General features: G+C 40.1%; 2 protein-coding genes across 2 annotated transcripts; both read right to left on the bottom strand.

Moving 5' to 3' along the window:
• Positions 1-601: 601 nt before the first annotated feature.
• On the bottom strand, positions 602-3,852 carry bcap29 (B cell receptor associated protein 29). Its single transcript, XM_080028600.1, has 8 exons — positions 3,832-3,852; positions 3,270-3,376; positions 2,941-3,041; positions 2,692-2,839; positions 2,384-2,519; positions 1,848-1,944; positions 1,483-1,583; positions 602-1,346 (listed from the first exon to the last, which is right to left on the bottom strand). The coding sequence occupies exons 2-8, from the start codon at positions 3,359-3,361 to the stop codon at positions 1,311-1,313; spliced, it is 711 nt and encodes a 236-aa protein (XP_079884726.1). The 5' UTR covers positions 3,362-3,376; positions 3,832-3,852; the 3' UTR covers positions 602-1,310.
• A 10,369-nt stretch (positions 3,853-14,221) lies between these two features.
• Positions 14,222-15,547, bottom strand: LOC307250256 (G-protein coupled receptor 22-like; the record flags this gene model as incomplete). The annotated part of the gene is made up of 1 exon (XM_080027285.1): positions 14,222-15,547. The coding sequence occupies one exon, from the start codon at positions 15,545-15,547 to the stop codon at positions 14,222-14,224; it is 1,326 nt and encodes a 441-aa protein (XP_079883411.1).
• Positions 15,548-17,878: the final 2,331 nt, after the last annotated feature.

Raw genomic sequence — 17,878 nt, 5'->3', positions numbered from 1 at the left:
ATAGAGAGGCGCACAAACTGTGGACACTTTTAGTAGCCCACAGAGTATATATATATTTGTACAGGATTTGTTTAGATGTACGATATACATGAAATACAAGTCATATTAAAAACAATATGCTGTTTTACATGATGTGTTGAAGGCTGAAAGCTTTTATAGACATCAGAAAATGGATGAAACTAGATATGCTCAGGTGCCTGAATAGGATGGATGTAGCTAGTTTTGTACTTATGCAAAATAAGTTTTTCAACTTGTTGACGGTCAACAAGCACTCTAAAATATCACCCAATTAGATCTATTATATACAGTATACTGGGCTGTATATTGTACTGGCTTTGCTGATGAGGCTTGCTACACAATCGACCACATTGATCTGATGTTGCAGAGTGCCTGATTATAAAGACCACTGTGTTTAGTTTTTTAAACGTAACCCTTATTTGTTTCAATGTGATACCAGACCTTTTCGGTGACTTATCTCAGGAAGAAAATGATGAACACACTTTTTTAGGTTTTGTCTTGTTTATTGTCCATGTCAATGCCTTTATCAAATACCAAACAAACTATCAACAAATGACAACGATCTCAAGAGTAGTCGGGCCAAATCCAAATCAAGTTTGTCAAATTATGCATATTAAGTTTGGAGGTAGGTCTACCATAGCCAAACATCAATGATGTTTAGTGAAGGCACTGAAGTCAGTCCAAAAAGAGAAAACTTACATTATTTGTAAGAGTCTGTTAAAAATTCGGTTGATAATCAACGCACATGTAGTCAAGTGGATCCCTCTCACTGAACTTCAAAAACAAATAGAGCTTATATAGAATAGAACTTTTGTGTGGAAAGAAAGTTGAATAATGCGTCCAAAGAAAGGTGAACATGCCTGTGTGAGTCTGACACATGTTCACTTATGGCATTAGTCATTGTGTGCTTAGAGGTAGTCTTAAACCGGTGCACACTCTCTACAGTGACATTAACATAATGTATGTTGTCATGTATTAATCATGGTATTATGTTAATGTGATCCCCTGAGACAAACCTTCAGTTCATTTGTACATTTGTAGTAACATACAGACGACACATTTTAATTTCCTGGTAATGGCTTTAGTACAAATTTAACATGCCACTGTTTATTAAAAAATGTGCTTCAGTTCAAACTTCCAATGAAAATAAAAGCCGTAAAAGTTAGCTTGGCCTCTGGTGACCTAATGCACACATACAGTATAGTACACCGTTCTAATGTTAGCTGAAGAAATGGTATCCATGGACAAATGAGAAACCACACCAGAGAAAAACTGTCATTGTATTCCTGTGGTTATTGATCCTTTTTGTCTTCGGCACTCTGGAGATTCTGTGGACCAAGTAAAGGATTAAAAAACAGAAGCACTCCAGCATTAGTAGGGTTAGCATACAGTAAGTATTGATTTGGTACTTGCATGCACTTGTAAAGTACATCTTTGAGTGCCTGTCCGTTTTCTTTTTTTTACCTGGAGTTGATGGTGTTCCCTCAGTAGTCTGTCATACTCTTGTGCCAAACCTTTGGCCTGCCTTCTCATGGCCTCCACTTCAGCATTTCCCTTGCGCACAGCTATACACACACACATAAACAGCAGTACACTTGTAAATTGCTCTATATATCTTCAGTGCTCCTTAAAATTGGCTTCCTTCATCATAACACCCCCAGCTTGTGTTTGTAAGTGGGCCGTGGTGGTCAATACTCTACTTTAATGTTTGATGCTTGAGTGCTTTCTCATCATTTAAGCTTTTTGTGAACATTTTGTCCTAAATGTTCTTTGGTTCGAAGAGGTAGGTGGGCAGAGCAGCCTGTACAAAGGAAGGGATGATTACTCACCCTCATCAGCAGCCTTCACTTTATCTGAAAGCTTCTCGGCCTCCAGCTTCAGTTCCTTGTTTTTAGCTGACATAGATAGATCCTCATTCAGGAGAGCCTAAGCACAAAGTACTCCCCTGTAACACCAGGTATGAAATGATGGCGACATAAAAAGGAACATGCTTTAAAGGCATAGTGCGTAACATTTTCATATAAATGAATGTTGGTTACATTCAAGCCATTGCCAAAGGAGTTGACACAAAGTTGATTGAGCTCCACAAAACACTCTGTATTTCACAGTGTGGCATAGTTTTGATGTCACCCTTCCTGACACTGGGGCAGAAGCCCACAAAATATTTCAGATTTTGATTCTACTGCTAAGAAAAAAACTTGGAGCATGAGGAATCAAATCTTTGCATGATAATGAAGGCTTAAAAAAGTAGATACACTTAGATTGTTGTTGTAATTACTCAGAATTCCTCATGGGGGTGACAGAAGTTACGCACTATAGCTTTAAGCCTATTAGGCATGTCATCAGGCTCTGACTAAAGTCTCACTTGTTTGAGCATGATGTTGTCATCCTGGTGCTGCTTGGCTGCTTTGACAGCACTATCCATCTCTGCCTGTAGGCCTGCGCTGGTCTCCACTGTGACAGCAACCTGGTTTAGCAACGTGACAACCCGACGCATGATACTTCACAAGGCGAGAAAAAGGGAAGGAAAATAAGGCAGGGTTTGACAAGACAGGACTTGAGAAAGTAGTGGATTGATGAGGTGTGAATAAGAAAATGGAAAATAATGTTCTTTCTTTTTTTCTATCTATCATTCTGTTACTCTGAATAAATGTGTAAAGAAATGACACTTACAGCCAGAGGAAGAGAGAGAAGCCAGATATGTAGAGGTTCCTCTGCGCTCTGAACAGCTTCATGTGGACATGGTCGTACACGTTTGGGTTCACCTGGGCATCGTGCAGGGGCTCTGCCGCAGAGTACTTCTGCACCTCACGGAGCGCATCTGAGAGTGACAACAAACATGACATGATGATGACCGGGCTAGACTTACTAGGTATTATTCACTCTCACTTATATCTGTCACTCACATAGCAGATGTCTTACCACAGAAGAGAACAATAAGAACCATAATCATAGTGAAGAAGCATTTGTTCCAATATGGTGATAACCAGTTCCATAATCCCCAGTTGAAAACCGAACGCCATCTAAAAAGTAGGTAAAAAAAAGGGCCCCATGAGATGTTATATACTGAACTACACGGAAATTACATGGATGCACTCTGCTGGGGATCTTTGTGAACTGCCTTTTTTTATTATATTATTTACAATCAAACTCTTGCACTTTTGGTGGATTCAGAAAATGGGAATAGGAAACTGAGCATGACTTTTATTAATGAACATTATGTTTTGGGTTTGTGATTTGAATTGCACAACCTGCTTGCTGATATGAACGGGATACACAAGATGACGTTGACGGCTATCTCTGCATAGAGGAAGAAAGCCACGGCTGTCCACTGGAGAGTCATTGTGACTGGGATTCCCTAAGGATATAACCAGTTGTTATTAGCTCCTTGTGAATTTAAATATTACAAAGCTTTACACTTCAAGACATCAATTTTTTAAACTTATTTCTCAATTGAATAATCTCACAAAACAAGTTGCAGTGGATGTCACTGAGCATGCACAAATACTCCTGTAGTTCTGTTTAGTCTTTACTTAGTAAACTATATATACTGTATACTACTGTACTGTGCAACTCTCTTGTTATGTAGAGCTACATTTTGAGAACAGAAACAAATGTTTATGTAGGCCTTCTCCGTACAACAGGCGGTCTGCAGCAGGCATTCATAGCCCATTTGCTATTTATAGGCTTTTACCCTTGCATGTCTTCCCACCCTATAATAAGCAATAATATCATTTTTCATATGTCACTTTTTGTTTAAGAGCAGGCAGTGGTCAATCTATTCCAAGTCGATAAGTAGAGTTGTTGGCTTACCTGACAAAGTTGTGCAGTTAGAAAAATGGGAAAGTCCAGACATGCGCACAGGCACGCTGCTCATGGACATTCCCAACAGCTGCTGGTGAGCATCTGAGGAGCTCGGGAAAAAGAACTGTCTTCTGGTTAGCCCCTTTTGATTTGTTATAGATCACATCATGACTGACCAAAAGCTGTGATTTTAATCTACTGAGTGCAAGATTTGAAATTTTTTGTGTGTGTGTGTGTGTGTGTGTGTGTACTCATGTCTTCTCACATTTCATGTACAAAAATAGTCATGTGAGGAGGGAGGGACACTCCGTCTCCTTATTTAAATAATATTTCTGCATTGCTGTGTATTAATCTTCCATCAGCTTTAAAAAAAATAATCACTCAGATTAACACTTTCAAGATCTCATTGGATAAGTCGACCTTTGTGACCAGGCACTGAATGGACAAAAAGAACAAAAAAAGTCAAACACATGTCCACAAGGGGGCAGTGTTATGATATAATAAATCCAATCCAAATATTCCCTACGTGTCAAGGAGATTCACAGACAGCCAAAAGTATGAAAGGCTCGGTTTACACACCAGCTGGATACAGATAGTTGACACTGAAATAACAGATATAGGCTCACTCGGAAAAGCGCATTCATTACATAGAGACTTGAAAGGATTGCTCTTTTTTGTGTCTTTGTGTGCCTTTTAAATAGTGCACACAAACAGTTTTGCTTTCTAACAAACACATAGATTACATGAGTATTGCACATCAACAGCCAGAAGAGACGGAGGGGAAATCTCTAGCGTAGCCTTCGGTGCACCCTTCTTTCTTTTCACTAATGAGCTTTTTTGACCGAATTTCAGCACCAAGGACTATTCTGTGTATTCTGCCCTCTCCAGTGTATTCAGCTCGCAAAGCGTATTCACACGGGCCTCCTCTGTGAAAGAGACTGATAGCTTCTATCCCCCTTGACTGCAAGTCTCAGGAGTGCTGCGCAGCAAAATGTTTACAGCTGCACCCGGTGATAGCTTTTTGAGAGTGGGCAAATGTAGCAGAGCTGAATGTTCTTTGATTGCTCTCCTCGCCTCGCCATCTCAGAGGTCGCAGCTCTGAAGAAGAGTCATCACTGCAAAATGCCTGCAATAAGCTGATGGTCCAGCTTCTCTGATGGCTTGCTTGGTGGAAATGTGTAACCTGAGAGCTCTATCCATTTTAGTTTTTTGTCTGGCTACTACACCTACCTACACACATTTCTGTCAAGATGGGCACAGTATTGAGTCACTGACCCAATGTGACAATGCTTACGGACTTCATAAATGCTATCTGTTAAACATTATATAAGATCATTTTCATATATTTCTTTGTTTCTTCTCTTGAAGCACAAACTCCTGTCTGCTTACTTTTGATGAACTCACCATTACCCAAGCGCAATAACAGACACTTAATAGCCTACTGGACAAATGCATTAGAAGTGTACTGAATGCAAATTATTTGACCATTTAAACATCCAAGTCTAGAGTGCAAGCTAACTAAAAGACTTCAGATGTGTTTATGTATGATCCCAGGCCCTTCCTGGAAATATTAGCAAGGTCCTACTCAGCACTATGGGTGTAAAATGGGCCTACACCTAGCTCTGCCCAGAATGCCTTCAGGCGTCCATTAACTTAAGTTTCTAATATGTATATCTGAACCCCTCATCCTGTCACCTAAGAGGAACACAAACACCCTGCAAGAGAAACTCATTTAATTTGCATGTGTTCATGATCTTATCATTTCAGTCACCAAACTTGTGACCATGGCTGAAGGTTGGAGCATAAATTGCCTTGTAAATTGAGAGGTTTGCCTTCAGGCTCAGGTGCTCTTTTTCACTATAATGCGGTCGGCATCCAATACCAATATGCAATTTGATGCACTTACTTGCCTCTATCGATCTCCATGTTACCCCCACTTTAACGCATGGTGAGGCTCAGACTCAGCAGCACTCAGCTGGGGGTTTGTGAGGACTTCCACTCCTAGCCTAACATAAACTCCTTGAAGCCCACAACAAAGTGTCCCCATGTTATATTAATGTGGGCTCAAGATGCTTAGCCTTGCAGTGTTGGTTGTCAACTGCATGTCATGTCAGATTTGTTTATACAGCCCGAAATCACACACCACAAAATTGCTTCAAACAAAAATCAAATCAGTTTTATTTGCATAGCCCAAAATCACAAATACATTTGTCTCAGTGGGCTTTACATTTCATACAATATGATACAATATGACACCCTGCCCTTACACCCATAGATCGTCTGAGAAAAAACTCCCAGTAAAAACCCTTTACCGGGATTAAAAAAAAATTGAAGACATCTCAGGGAGAGTCGACAAAGTAAGGGATCCCTCTCCCAGGACGGACATACTGCAATAGATGTCATAAGTAGGGAAAATCACGAAGGAATTTGATCATTGACCAGGTGATTACATGGTAATACTAAAGTAAAGTGTGAATAGTGTAGATGCAGGAAGACTTCAGACAACAGCTTGACAATCTGTGCAGGATACACCCTAGAATCTAGATGTATGAGTTGTGTATGCCCGTATAATAAATCTCTCTCTTCAGATGTGTAATATCTGAGATATTTTGATACTGAGACCACAGTCAATAATGACAGATTGCTTAATGCATAAATAAAGCCCAATAATGAAATATGTTTGCAATTACCTTCCTGTGTAGATTGTTTCCAAGCAACGCTATTTCAAGATGCACGTACAGATAGTGGGTAGAAAACAGAAAGCTGCAGTAAGATACATTGAGGGGGAGTTGTTGTACATTCCAAACTTTCCAAATCATACAAATTATGGTAAGGAAATGTTATTATTTATTTTTTTAAAGATTATTTTTTGGAGCATTTTTGCTTTTATTAGATAGGTTGGAGAGACAGAGTTCAAGTGGGGCAGAGAGGGGAAGACGTGCAGAGAACTGACCCAGGAAGGATTCAAACCTGGGTCTGCTGGGGGGGCAACGCTCTGACCACTGCGCCCCAAATGTTAAGTTTTAATGAGGTTTGCATTTCTTTTAGAATAGTTCACTCATCATATCAGCTCTATTTTAAATCCCCATTAAGATTGAATAATTAAAATATTTATTATTTTAATATCTCACAGCTCCTTAACACAGAAACAAATTACAAAATATATTTTCGTCTTATTATCGGTTAGATGTAAAGCACAATTCACCAAGTGAACATTTTAAAGTCTCTGTAGCAAAACAATCAAGATCCTACGGAAGAGGATTAGGGCCACACATGAAAAAAAAAAAAAGTTCTGACTTTATTCTCAGAATTCTGACATTAATCTCAGAATTCTGACATTAATCTCAGAATTCTGAGAAAAAAGTCAGAATTCTGACTTTAATCTCAGAATTCTGACTTTTTTTTTCATGTATATAAAAAAAGTAAAAAAAAAAAAGTCAGAATTCTGAGAAAAAAGTCAGAATTCTGAGATTAAAGTCAGAATTCTGACATTAATCTCAGAATTCTGACTTTAATCTCAGAATTCTGAGAAAAAAGTCAGAATTCTGACTTTAATCTCAGAATTCTGACTTTTTTTTTCATGTATATAAAAAAAGTAAAAAAAAAAAAGTCAGAATTCTGAGAAAAAAGTCAGAATTCTGAGATTAAAGTCAGAATTCTGACATTAATCTCAGAATTCTGACATTAATCTCAGAATTCTGACTTTAATCTCAGAATTCTGAGAAAAAAGTCAGAATTCTGACTTTAATCTCAGAATTCAGACTTTTTTTTTCATGTATATAAAAAAAGTAAAAAAAAAAAAAGTCAGAATTCTGAGAAAAAAGTCAGAATTCTGACTTTAATCTCAGAATTCTGAGAAAAAAGTCAGAATTCTGAGATTAAAGTCAGAATTCTGACATTAATCTCAGAATTCTGACATTAAAGTCAGAATTCTGAGATTAATGTCAGAATTCTGAGAATAAACTTTTTTTTTTTTTCATGTGTGGCCCTAATCCTCTTCCGTAATACGGATCCCCCCCAAGAAAAAAAAAAGCATTATCTTCCATCACTGTGCTCAAGCCATGCCAACCTTTGTTTATCAAGGTAAACAAACACTTAACGATTTATTTAACTATTAGCCATTTTTTACCAAGCAAGTTTAATAAGCAAAAAAGTCTAACAAATTATTAATTAATTTGTACTCGATGTTTGCCATATTGTCATTTACTACATCCTATGTCAAAGTCAAAGTCAGCTTTAATGTCAACACTTAACATGTACAAAACACACTCGGTGAACAGATAAAAGTGCACAGGCACAAACAACAAATATATGAGACATTTTCAACTAAAAAAATTTACATGATAGACAATGACATATAAAATATGAGTTTATGTATTAATAAATAAGTAATTGTGCAAAAAGGCAGTAAATAATGTCAGCAAAAAGTTATGTAGGATGTATACAGTATAGTGCAAAAAGACAGTCATTAATAAATAGATTTATTATTTATCAAACATATTCTATATAGCGCCCACCCCTACACTCATGCCTTACCTAACTTGGCTCCCATGGCCAGCACTGTATTGCCTGGGAACAGCCACACCGGCATTCTGTCCTTGCCACACACACATCCTGCACCCATAGAGGCTGCACTGCTCATCTGTGTTCCTACAGTATTTACATTTAGTTTTGTTTTGTTCCGAGTTGTATTGACTGAAGCAAAGGTCTGCCCACACGATCGACATGATATCCCTTTTTTGTACCAAATCTTTCTCATCTGCACTCGCCCCCTCAGTTGCAACATCTGAGTTGTTTTGTCTACCGAACAGATGGTTAACTACATCGCTTACTGTTTAAATAGAACTGACTTAATTTAGGAAGTGAAATTACTACTGTCAAACATTGTGTTTTTAATGTCAGTTTTGATCATTTTTAAGAGACAAAAGATAACCAATCACTGATACACTGTCGCTCTCTTCGGTAATAAAACACAATTCCAAACAGTAGTCACTGAATTTCTCCAAAATTGACCCACAAACTAAAGGTGAAGTGATTTAAACTGCTGTATGTCTCATGGAGTTTCTTCCAGGTGTAATCTTTAGCTTCAGCTTGACTTTCACAGCACAAAAGAATTTCAGGTATACAGAGGTTGGATGGTTAACTGCTCTCAAGTTTTTATTTACGGAGGGTAGTTGCTTTGACTTTTCATCAAAGAGACAGCTATAGTGCTATAATATTTTGTTTTCTGGTGATTCAACAAAGATGACTTTGACGTCCATCTAAGCAAAAGATTGACTCTGCAGACATTTAATGGGACCTATAATTCAGCCCTGGACACTTAAAATATTTTTTTGCCACCTTTCAATTCTCTTGTGACATCACAGGACACTTAGAGGAGAATGGAATCTATTTAAAATGTAAAAGCCTTTTTTTGGCTTTATAGTGAATTTAAATGCTCACCATGTAGTGTCAGACTGAAGCTGCCAGCCCGTGTTTGGGATGTCTGTTGGGACAGTCACATTCATATCTTTCTTTGTGGAGAGGATATTGGCGTTAGAATAGACAGACAGTAGTCATCCTTGTGAAGAGGGCGACAATCTTCTCTCTGCTGTCCCCCCTCTCTCACACACTCTGGTTGATACTCTTTCACTGCCTGGTAAAAACTATTGGACTGGATCATAGCTGCATGCAGACAGTATATGGGCATAGCAGCACATGCTGGAGTTTACACACATACCGTAAGTACAGGACACACACTTTGTTGAATAGGTGCATGCACACACACACACACACACACACACACACACACACACACACACACACACACACTCTCTCTCTCTCTCTCTCTGCAGCTGGGCATGCAGCCATGGCCACAAAACTTAACTTCCTTTTTGTCCTTGACATATTTGGCTCTGTGTGATAACAAAATGCTAGTCGGTCCTTTTGTCTGAGCCGCATTAAGATTTAAGAATATTATGGCAAATTTAATCAAATGTAAAACCAGAACCATTTCTGGTGTTATTGGCCGATTTGTCTTCTAATAGAATTCATGATTATATGACTATTCAAAATTCTAATAGACTACTGCATTATGCCATGTTGTCTACTTTAGTATGCATGTTAAGTTGCTTTTCCTTGATTACCCCCCAGGAGATAGAGTGGATAATAAAGAAGTAAACTCGATGTTTCATTAAACATCTGCTCTTTACTGATAGCAACAGAGAACAGTAATCTACACAGCATTGATTTAATGGCAGACTGGTGTGTTCATTTTCTCCTATACTACACAATGATGCCATTTAAGCTCACCTCACGTAGAGGTCATACACCATTGTAGCTGTCTGCCTTTTGATTTCTGGTTCCTATCTGTGCCATATATTTTCTCACAGAGAGATCATAGGTGGTCTATCAGATTCAAATATCTTCAAAATCTAAAACGTGTCCTTGCACCTCTCCACGTCTGGCTCAGCGAGAGAGTAACATTTGGAAAATGACCACCAGCAACAATTTGTCAAGCTGTGGTGACTGGCTCAATTCACTTTCTTCTTCTCTACGATAGCAGAATTACAGTTGAGTGTTCGCTGACCTAATCCAATAGAGGCTCCATACGGACGGAGTAATGTGATTTACCAGGCTTTTATTCTGTGTCTGCAGCTGGATAGAGAGGGGAACTGAATAGATGGCATCTGAATAGGGGGTGGCTGCTTAAGAGAGGCGGCCATTGAGCGACAGTGGGAAGGGCATAATGTATGTGATAGGGACAGCAGAAAGCACTGGCCTTGATGTGCAGTATAAGGGTGGGATGGAAGAGGACACACCAGGGTCAAGTGATTCTAATAAGTCTCACAGTGAAGCATCATTGAACCTCTGATATTGACCATGGTAGTGTATTACCATTGCCTATTGTTTTAACCTGCGGGTCACACCAGGTTATAGGTGGAGTGGCAACCTGCTAACCTGTCCAATATGCTAACTAGCAACGCTGAACTTGGGATGTGTATCTGTGGCAGCAGTTTGTAAATGTCAACATCAATTAAAGTGGTCTCACATTGGCCAAAAACATGAAGCTAGTTAATATAATATTGATGAAACTTCCTCCATTTGAGTTCAAAGTTTTCACATAATTATCATTGTTGCATCTTACAACATGACATGTCAGGTTGATAATAAACTTCATTAACCTTTATTTTTGATATATTTTGAGAATAGCATTTAAAGACTAAATATGCCTCTTTATTCGACTCAATAAGCAACGGATGTCTGGCGCTGTTGCTTTGCCAAGGGTAGTCAATAATTGCTTAATGCAGCTTTAAAATTTAATTATATTCCATCATAATAATCTCAGGTCATTGCCCAAGGTCCACCACCTCACATTTCAATAAACCCCAAAGCTTTCAACAATATTTTATTTACAGATCTAGGATATTTGAAGCTATTTGACAGAAATATACTATTTTAAATGAAAGTGCATCTGATCTTAAATCACTGTTAGTTGTTTCCTGGCTCCGGGCCTATGCAGTGCTACCCACATTTAAAATATTGTTAAATGCTTCTAAGCTCTGCTCTTGCTCTTACAAATGGCTGTTCCCCCAGTTTGAGAAACTAGGTCCTTATAGCTGGGACCAAGGTTACGTACGTCATCTCACTGTGCCAGAGCCAGATTCCAACCAAATATAGCAACAAGCGTCGATAAACAAGGTGGAGCTATCGAGCCAGTAAATTAAACAAACCAAAAACATCTCAAGTGAGAGCACCTCAATGTATTGAAGAGCTTGCTTTAAACAAAAGGAGTAATTGCCGTTCCCCCATTCTCAGCAGAAGACATTAAGAAGAAAGTTGAGTTTATTAATATACAATACATATTGTAATTTATCCCTTAATAGCCTTCATGCACTTTAAGTTAAATAAGCTGAGATACTTCGCTTGACAGTCTTGTTGCTTGGTGTGCCCAGTGAAAATAAAATGTTAAAATAGCATCATCTTACATCAATGAACATGATAAACTCAAAGCTTGTATGTAGAACTCACACAACCTGTTTGTCTGTCAGCCAACAATTACATTAAGCAAACATTAGTCTCAGTTATTAGTGATTACACCCCTCCCAAACAGAAAATGAAGACGTGCACGACATACCTAGAAATTGAGTGTTTACAAAATGACAGTTCAGCCAGATTTAGCATGGATGGGCTTTAAAGGCCGTCTCGGCTTAACCAGTGTGGCTGCACCAGTTTGGAAAACATTTTGTAATCTCAAAGTCTAGTCTATGGTGTTATAAGTATTGGTCTTTGAGAGGTGATTTTACCAGATTATAAATATAAATTATTTCTTTCAGGAGCACGGATGAAGCTTGGAATAGTGCCTGATATTAAAATGGCCAATTGTGTTTTCATGATGAATGGAACATAGTCGGCAGTTGTGCATCATTGTCATTGTGGCAGTAGAAATAAAAATCTATACATTTGTATATTAATACCCCACCTTTGATGTTTGCTTTCGTAAAGTTGGACTCGTTCACATACATGTGGCAAATCTTTCATTGCGTAGGTCATTTTCCCTCCCGTCGGCTAATCTGTTTCTGGCTGTGATCCCATCTCTACTCTCAATCACAGACCTGCCCTCGAGGCAGTGTGACATCCACACTGCCGGTTTACAGCAGGGTCATAAAGAACCTTGACTGCATCAATATTCTCATATCAGCCCTCTGTGTTGTGCTACAAACAACACACTGGCAGGCAGAGAAGCATCTGATCCAGGTTGTGTAATTGCTCGGATAGGGCTTTGCTCTCTTAAGGGCTCTTCAATTTTCTACTGTTCCTGGGACATCAAATACGGAACAATCTTATTCGCATTTGTGTACGTGTGTCTTGATGCATGCATGTGAATGCACTGTATATATCCTAATCTTTGACCCTGGGATTGTAATGAAGTGAGCCAGTATGGTTTTGTATGCTAATGTGGATTGTAAACCTCCATCTAGATTCCATATTAGAGTGCAGGCTGAATGTAATAAGCAGACAGCTTTTGTTGTTGTTGTATTGTTGTAGATCCTTACTAGTGAAACTCCTCTGCAGCTGTATGAATAAATGATTCCTTCTTATTTAGGGCAAACTTGGTTCATAGAGAAGTTGAGCCAAAAATACATGGCTGGCTGCACTATAATCTACCAGCAGCAGCCTCTTGGGAAATGGAATTTTAGTCTCTTATACCTTGATAGAAAAAGGACATGCATTAATGATAGATATAAATGAAGGGAAGAAGGAATGCATTATCTGTTGTTGTGTGTTGTGAACAGAACATTTTATTAGGCTTAAGTATTTCTTTGCAGTAGTTCTTTATTGCAGTAATGGATTTGCTTAGTTGACGAACATTGCTGTTAGTCTAATAGACAATTAGATAATACAACCATTTTCAGCATTTTCATTTTAGTTTCTTCAAATAATTTATTTGTGGGAACTTATCATCTGAGGAGTGTATTCTCTTTGAGAATTAAAATAATGCTAATTGTTATTTCTCAACTGTGTTTATTATGTGTTCTCCCCTACTCACAGCCTCTGTCCAACCATAAAGTCATGTTCAATTCATCAAACTCAAATAAGGCAACTGTAGATTTTCCATTTGGCTCAAAGACGTGACCGTTAAAGTGAAACAGACTAGGCTTTGATTATATCTGGTTTATGTCAAACAAGGCAATGAGAGCCACAGTCTTATGTTCTGTGTGTGCAACTGTTCTTCTATAACTCATCTATAAAGCAGTGATTGTGAACAGTTCCCCCTTAGCTGTTCGGCTACAGCAACATAACATAAGCTGCTTTACTGCTTCCTTTCCTTCCAAGTTTGACCTGTCTGTCTCTGTTGCATCCTCTATGCCTATGGTCTCATTTCAGTCTGAGGACCTTCCCTCAGAGGGCTCCCAGCCTACAAGGTCAATGGTCACTGGGGATTGCAGGGTCCAGTGGCAGAGCAAGTGGCACTGTGATGAATGGGAGTAATTTCACAGCTGTTACAGAATCACAAACACTTAACTTGGGGGAGGGGAGAATAGGAAGCCCTCTGCTGCGTTAGGTCAGAGAACACCAAATTTATTATAAATATACATATACATAGCAATGTCTACTGCTGTCTATTTATATACCTTGTTTACCCTATGCTGTACATGTATTATGGATATACACAATTTACTTTATGTTGCTACAATTACAAAAAGCCATGCAATATCTACAGTACAATATGGTGTAGCTATGAAACCTACTTTTGTTCTCAATAAATAGTAATAAATTATCCACTTCTTGATTTTGTACATTCTATTGCACATATTATTTACATTACTGCTTTGGATTAACAATTTCCCTTTTTCAACATGACATGACGTCACTTTTAGCTGCTTTTATTGACTGTATACCCTAAATAGGAGTTCCTTCACTCCACATCTGCTGAAGACAAACATTTCTGTCGAGCCTCTTTGTCTTCAAATGTCACCTTTTTGTTTCTCTTTGGGTCAATCCAAGAGTTGTGGATAATGGCATTATTAGGAGTAGGATCTGCCTCAATGATGGACACCACTCTCTTCTTCATCTTGCTTTTCAAGACTTTCTGGAACTTCTGCCTAGTGAAGGCGTACAATAGAGGGTGGAAGATAGTTGTCCCGTAAGCCATGACCAGGAAGCCAAGTCTCAACTTGACCATTAGGTCGCTTGGGCCCACACTCAGGATGACTGTGTTGAGCACTGTGATGGGTGTCCAGCACAGAAGGAAGGTGGACACAATCAGGAGGGACATCCTGAAAACTCTCTTTTGGCGCTCTCGTCTTTCTCTGTGGCGCTTCACGGCCCTGCGCAGGGCGATGATGAGTGAGACAGAGGTACGCATACCCAACACGGGCATGCGACTGCCACTGCTCTGGGAGGCATCTGTGGCCTCCGTGGCCTCTGGCTGCGTTGTCATGGCAGTCATGGCTGGTTGCTTTTTCCTGCGAGCCTTCTTCTTCTGTGAAGCGTGGAAACGTGTGCCAATGCGAATATTGAGCGCCTGCAAGATCTTTGAGTAGGTGATCAGCATAACGACGGCTGTGAAGAAGAAAATAGGAATCTGAGCAAGCAGGTGGTAATAGAGGCCGAGTTCTGTGTAGTACTGATTAGTGTGGACCACATTCTCCACCACCGTCTGATTCAGCTCGGCATGGCCGTCAGCAAAGAAGCCCACCTCGATGAAAGGTACCAGGAAACTGACAAAAGATAGCACCCAAATGGCCGCCAGCAGGGCCAGGGCACGGCCCATGGTCAGCACCCGGTTGGCTGGTTTGACTGAGATATCGTAGCGATCCAGGGTGATGGCTAGCACGTTAGCAGCGGTGGCAACACTAGCGAAGGACACACAGGCTTCATGGAAGCAGCATACGAGAGCGGTTTCTCCCTCCAGGGACAGCAACACCACCACAATGGTTAGAGGGATGCAGCACACACAAACCAGCACGTCCAACACGTGCAGGTTCATAGTGACAATGTTACTGACGGAACTAATGAGGTTGGACTTCATACAGTAGAGGGCAAGCACAGTGAGGTTAGAGCTCAAGCCCAGGAGGATCTCCAGCATGAGGAAGCCAGTCAGGGAGACCTGGAAACTGACGGGATAGGGGAACGGGCTGGAGGTTGCCGGACTCATGGTGCGGCTGATGGGTTCAGTGTTGTCGGTTACCGTGACGTTGTTCATGGTGGCTTCTTGTTCCAGGCAGGGAAGGATATGCATTATCCTGCATGTCGGGAGAAGAGGGAAGAGAAGAATTGATGAAGAATAAAAGGAAAGGGAAAAGAAAGAGGTCAGTGTTTTTGCATTTTTAGACGGTTGTAATGAACATACATCTGAAAAATCTTCTCAAATGTATCGCTGCCGCTTATCAAATCATTTGAGTTTTCAATTAGGATATGCTGAGAGCAGACACTCAAATAGTGCTGGAACCTTTTTCCCGCCATACCGTAAAGATTAGATTGTCTCACTACACGCATAGAATGACTAAATACTAACCATCTTGCCTTGATCAGCTTTTACTTTTGCTATCGCCGTCCTTGATCAGACAGTTGCATCCGAAGCGGAGGCACATAACAGAAAACACTTTGGAACAAATTGAATTCTAATAACCTCATAGCAGTAATGGCTTGATGGGATGCGGCTTAGTTCTGTAGCCTCTGTTGAACAGCCTATCCAAGCTGACATATATTTAATGTATGAATTTATCGTGAAGAAGAAAGCAGATCTGAGGTTAATTTGGGCAGGATTAATATCACAGTTGGACATACAGCTGGTCATCAAATTTTGCTATGGTCCTTGATAGCTAAATAATAGTTTCTGTCACCATTTAGTTCATGCCAAATAACAGGAGGGGGTTCACAACCGGCAAGGCTATTCTGCAAGAAATCATGTCTATCATGACACAGAGAGGTTTCTAACTCCTTCAGATGCACTTTACAATACAGTTTGTTGAGACAGGACTAATAATATGTCTAATATGGGATGGTAATATTGGGTTTGGGGAATAAAATCAAATACACATGCGCTCCAGAATACATTTTAATAAATTATTAGCACATGCAGTATTAAAATCATCTACCTTTCCTAGAAAAATAAACCCAATCTGAAATGGGTTTCAGGTGACATGGAGAATAAAAATGGTATTTTGTGATATTTACCCTTCCCTCCAGCACTATATGAATACCAGGGCTGTGTAATCAGGCCATAAAGTCAGTGTTGCATCCACAGAGACAAGCATCACGTCCAAACATAGCCAGTGGAAAAGTGTTTCCTCTCCGAGCAGGGCCCCCCCAGTGAGGATTTCCCCCTTTCAATCCTAGTCCCTCCCAGAGAGGCTGACAAGCAGAAAAACACCTGTCCGTCTCGCCAGTAACTGTCTATGGGCCGCCAGTTTTGGAATCTAAGGAATCAGCCACCTGCACCCAGTGGATCGTGGTTAGAGATTATAAGCCAATGTCCTCTACAGACTTTTCCTCAGATCTAGGGCCCGTTTGATGGTGGGAGTGCTGATGGATGAGTGGAACAGGGATAAGGTGTCGGAGCCACCTCCTGTTTATAATCCCAGACAGGAGAGACACAGCCAACCCAAAAAAACAAAAGAAAAACAGACTCTTTCCCCTGAGCAGGTCTGGAATGTACTGCTCATAGTACAGTCTCAATCCTTGCTTTGGGCTTTTTGTGTCCCCAGAAGAGGAGAAGTTAGTCAAAATTTGTATATACAAGAAATAGTTACATCCATTAAGCCTGTAGTCCGAGAGGCAGAGTTCTTTCAGTCGTTAGACGTGGATTCCCCAGTTTGCACCATAGTAATGTCCAGGAGAGGTCAGTGCAACCGGGCAGTGTCCAGGCCCATGTCTTCCCCCGGGAACCACACTAATGGAACAGGCCTTCGCTGTCCAGCGTTCTCATCCGTGTCCGTTCGCCTGGCTCCAGCTGCTATTGACGTGTAAATCGAGCACGGGTCTTCAGTTTGCCCCTCGACATGCTGATCCCTCAATCACGGGCAGATGACGTGAGGAGTGCATGTGTTTCCAATCACTGTGACATATGTTTACTGTGACTTTTGTGATCCCCAGTATTTATATGTACACAGGGGGGTTGATTGAAACGGCGATTCAGGAGAAGGTCATCCTCATGTGGTTGGTGCAAGTTCATCAGACCGAGAGTCTTGCCTTGTAGAATAGCCAACAAAAAGGTCCCAGACAAGAATAGGACTTTAGAGAAGCAGGAGCTGCATACAACATCAGCAGTCTGTCCTTCAATCCCAGATCTTTCTTTTTTACAATGACCTGAAGCGAGAGAAAAGGAGAGGGTAATGGATGATAGAAAAAGAGAGTAGGAGTAGGAGAGGGACGTGTGGGGGATGCGTTAGTGAAAATAAGCATATCCTCAGTAGACAGGCGACAAGGAACCTCTCATTAGCATAGCAACAACCCTCTGATGTCTTATCATGTTCCTGTGCATTGCCTGATGCACTTCACTTCTTCCTTTCTTTTTCTGGCATTATCATAACAGTAGCACTAATGGAGAGCTTGCATTAAAGCAGCTGAT

Source organism: Ammodytes marinus, assembly GCF_949987685.1.
Source record: "Ammodytes marinus genome assembly, chromosome: 5".
In the NCBI taxonomy this organism is placed as follows: domain Eukaryota; kingdom Metazoa; phylum Chordata; class Actinopteri; order Uranoscopiformes; family Ammodytidae; genus Ammodytes; species Ammodytes marinus.
Note: the sequence above shows the minus strand (reverse complement) of the source record. Positions and strands in the feature narration are given on the sequence as shown.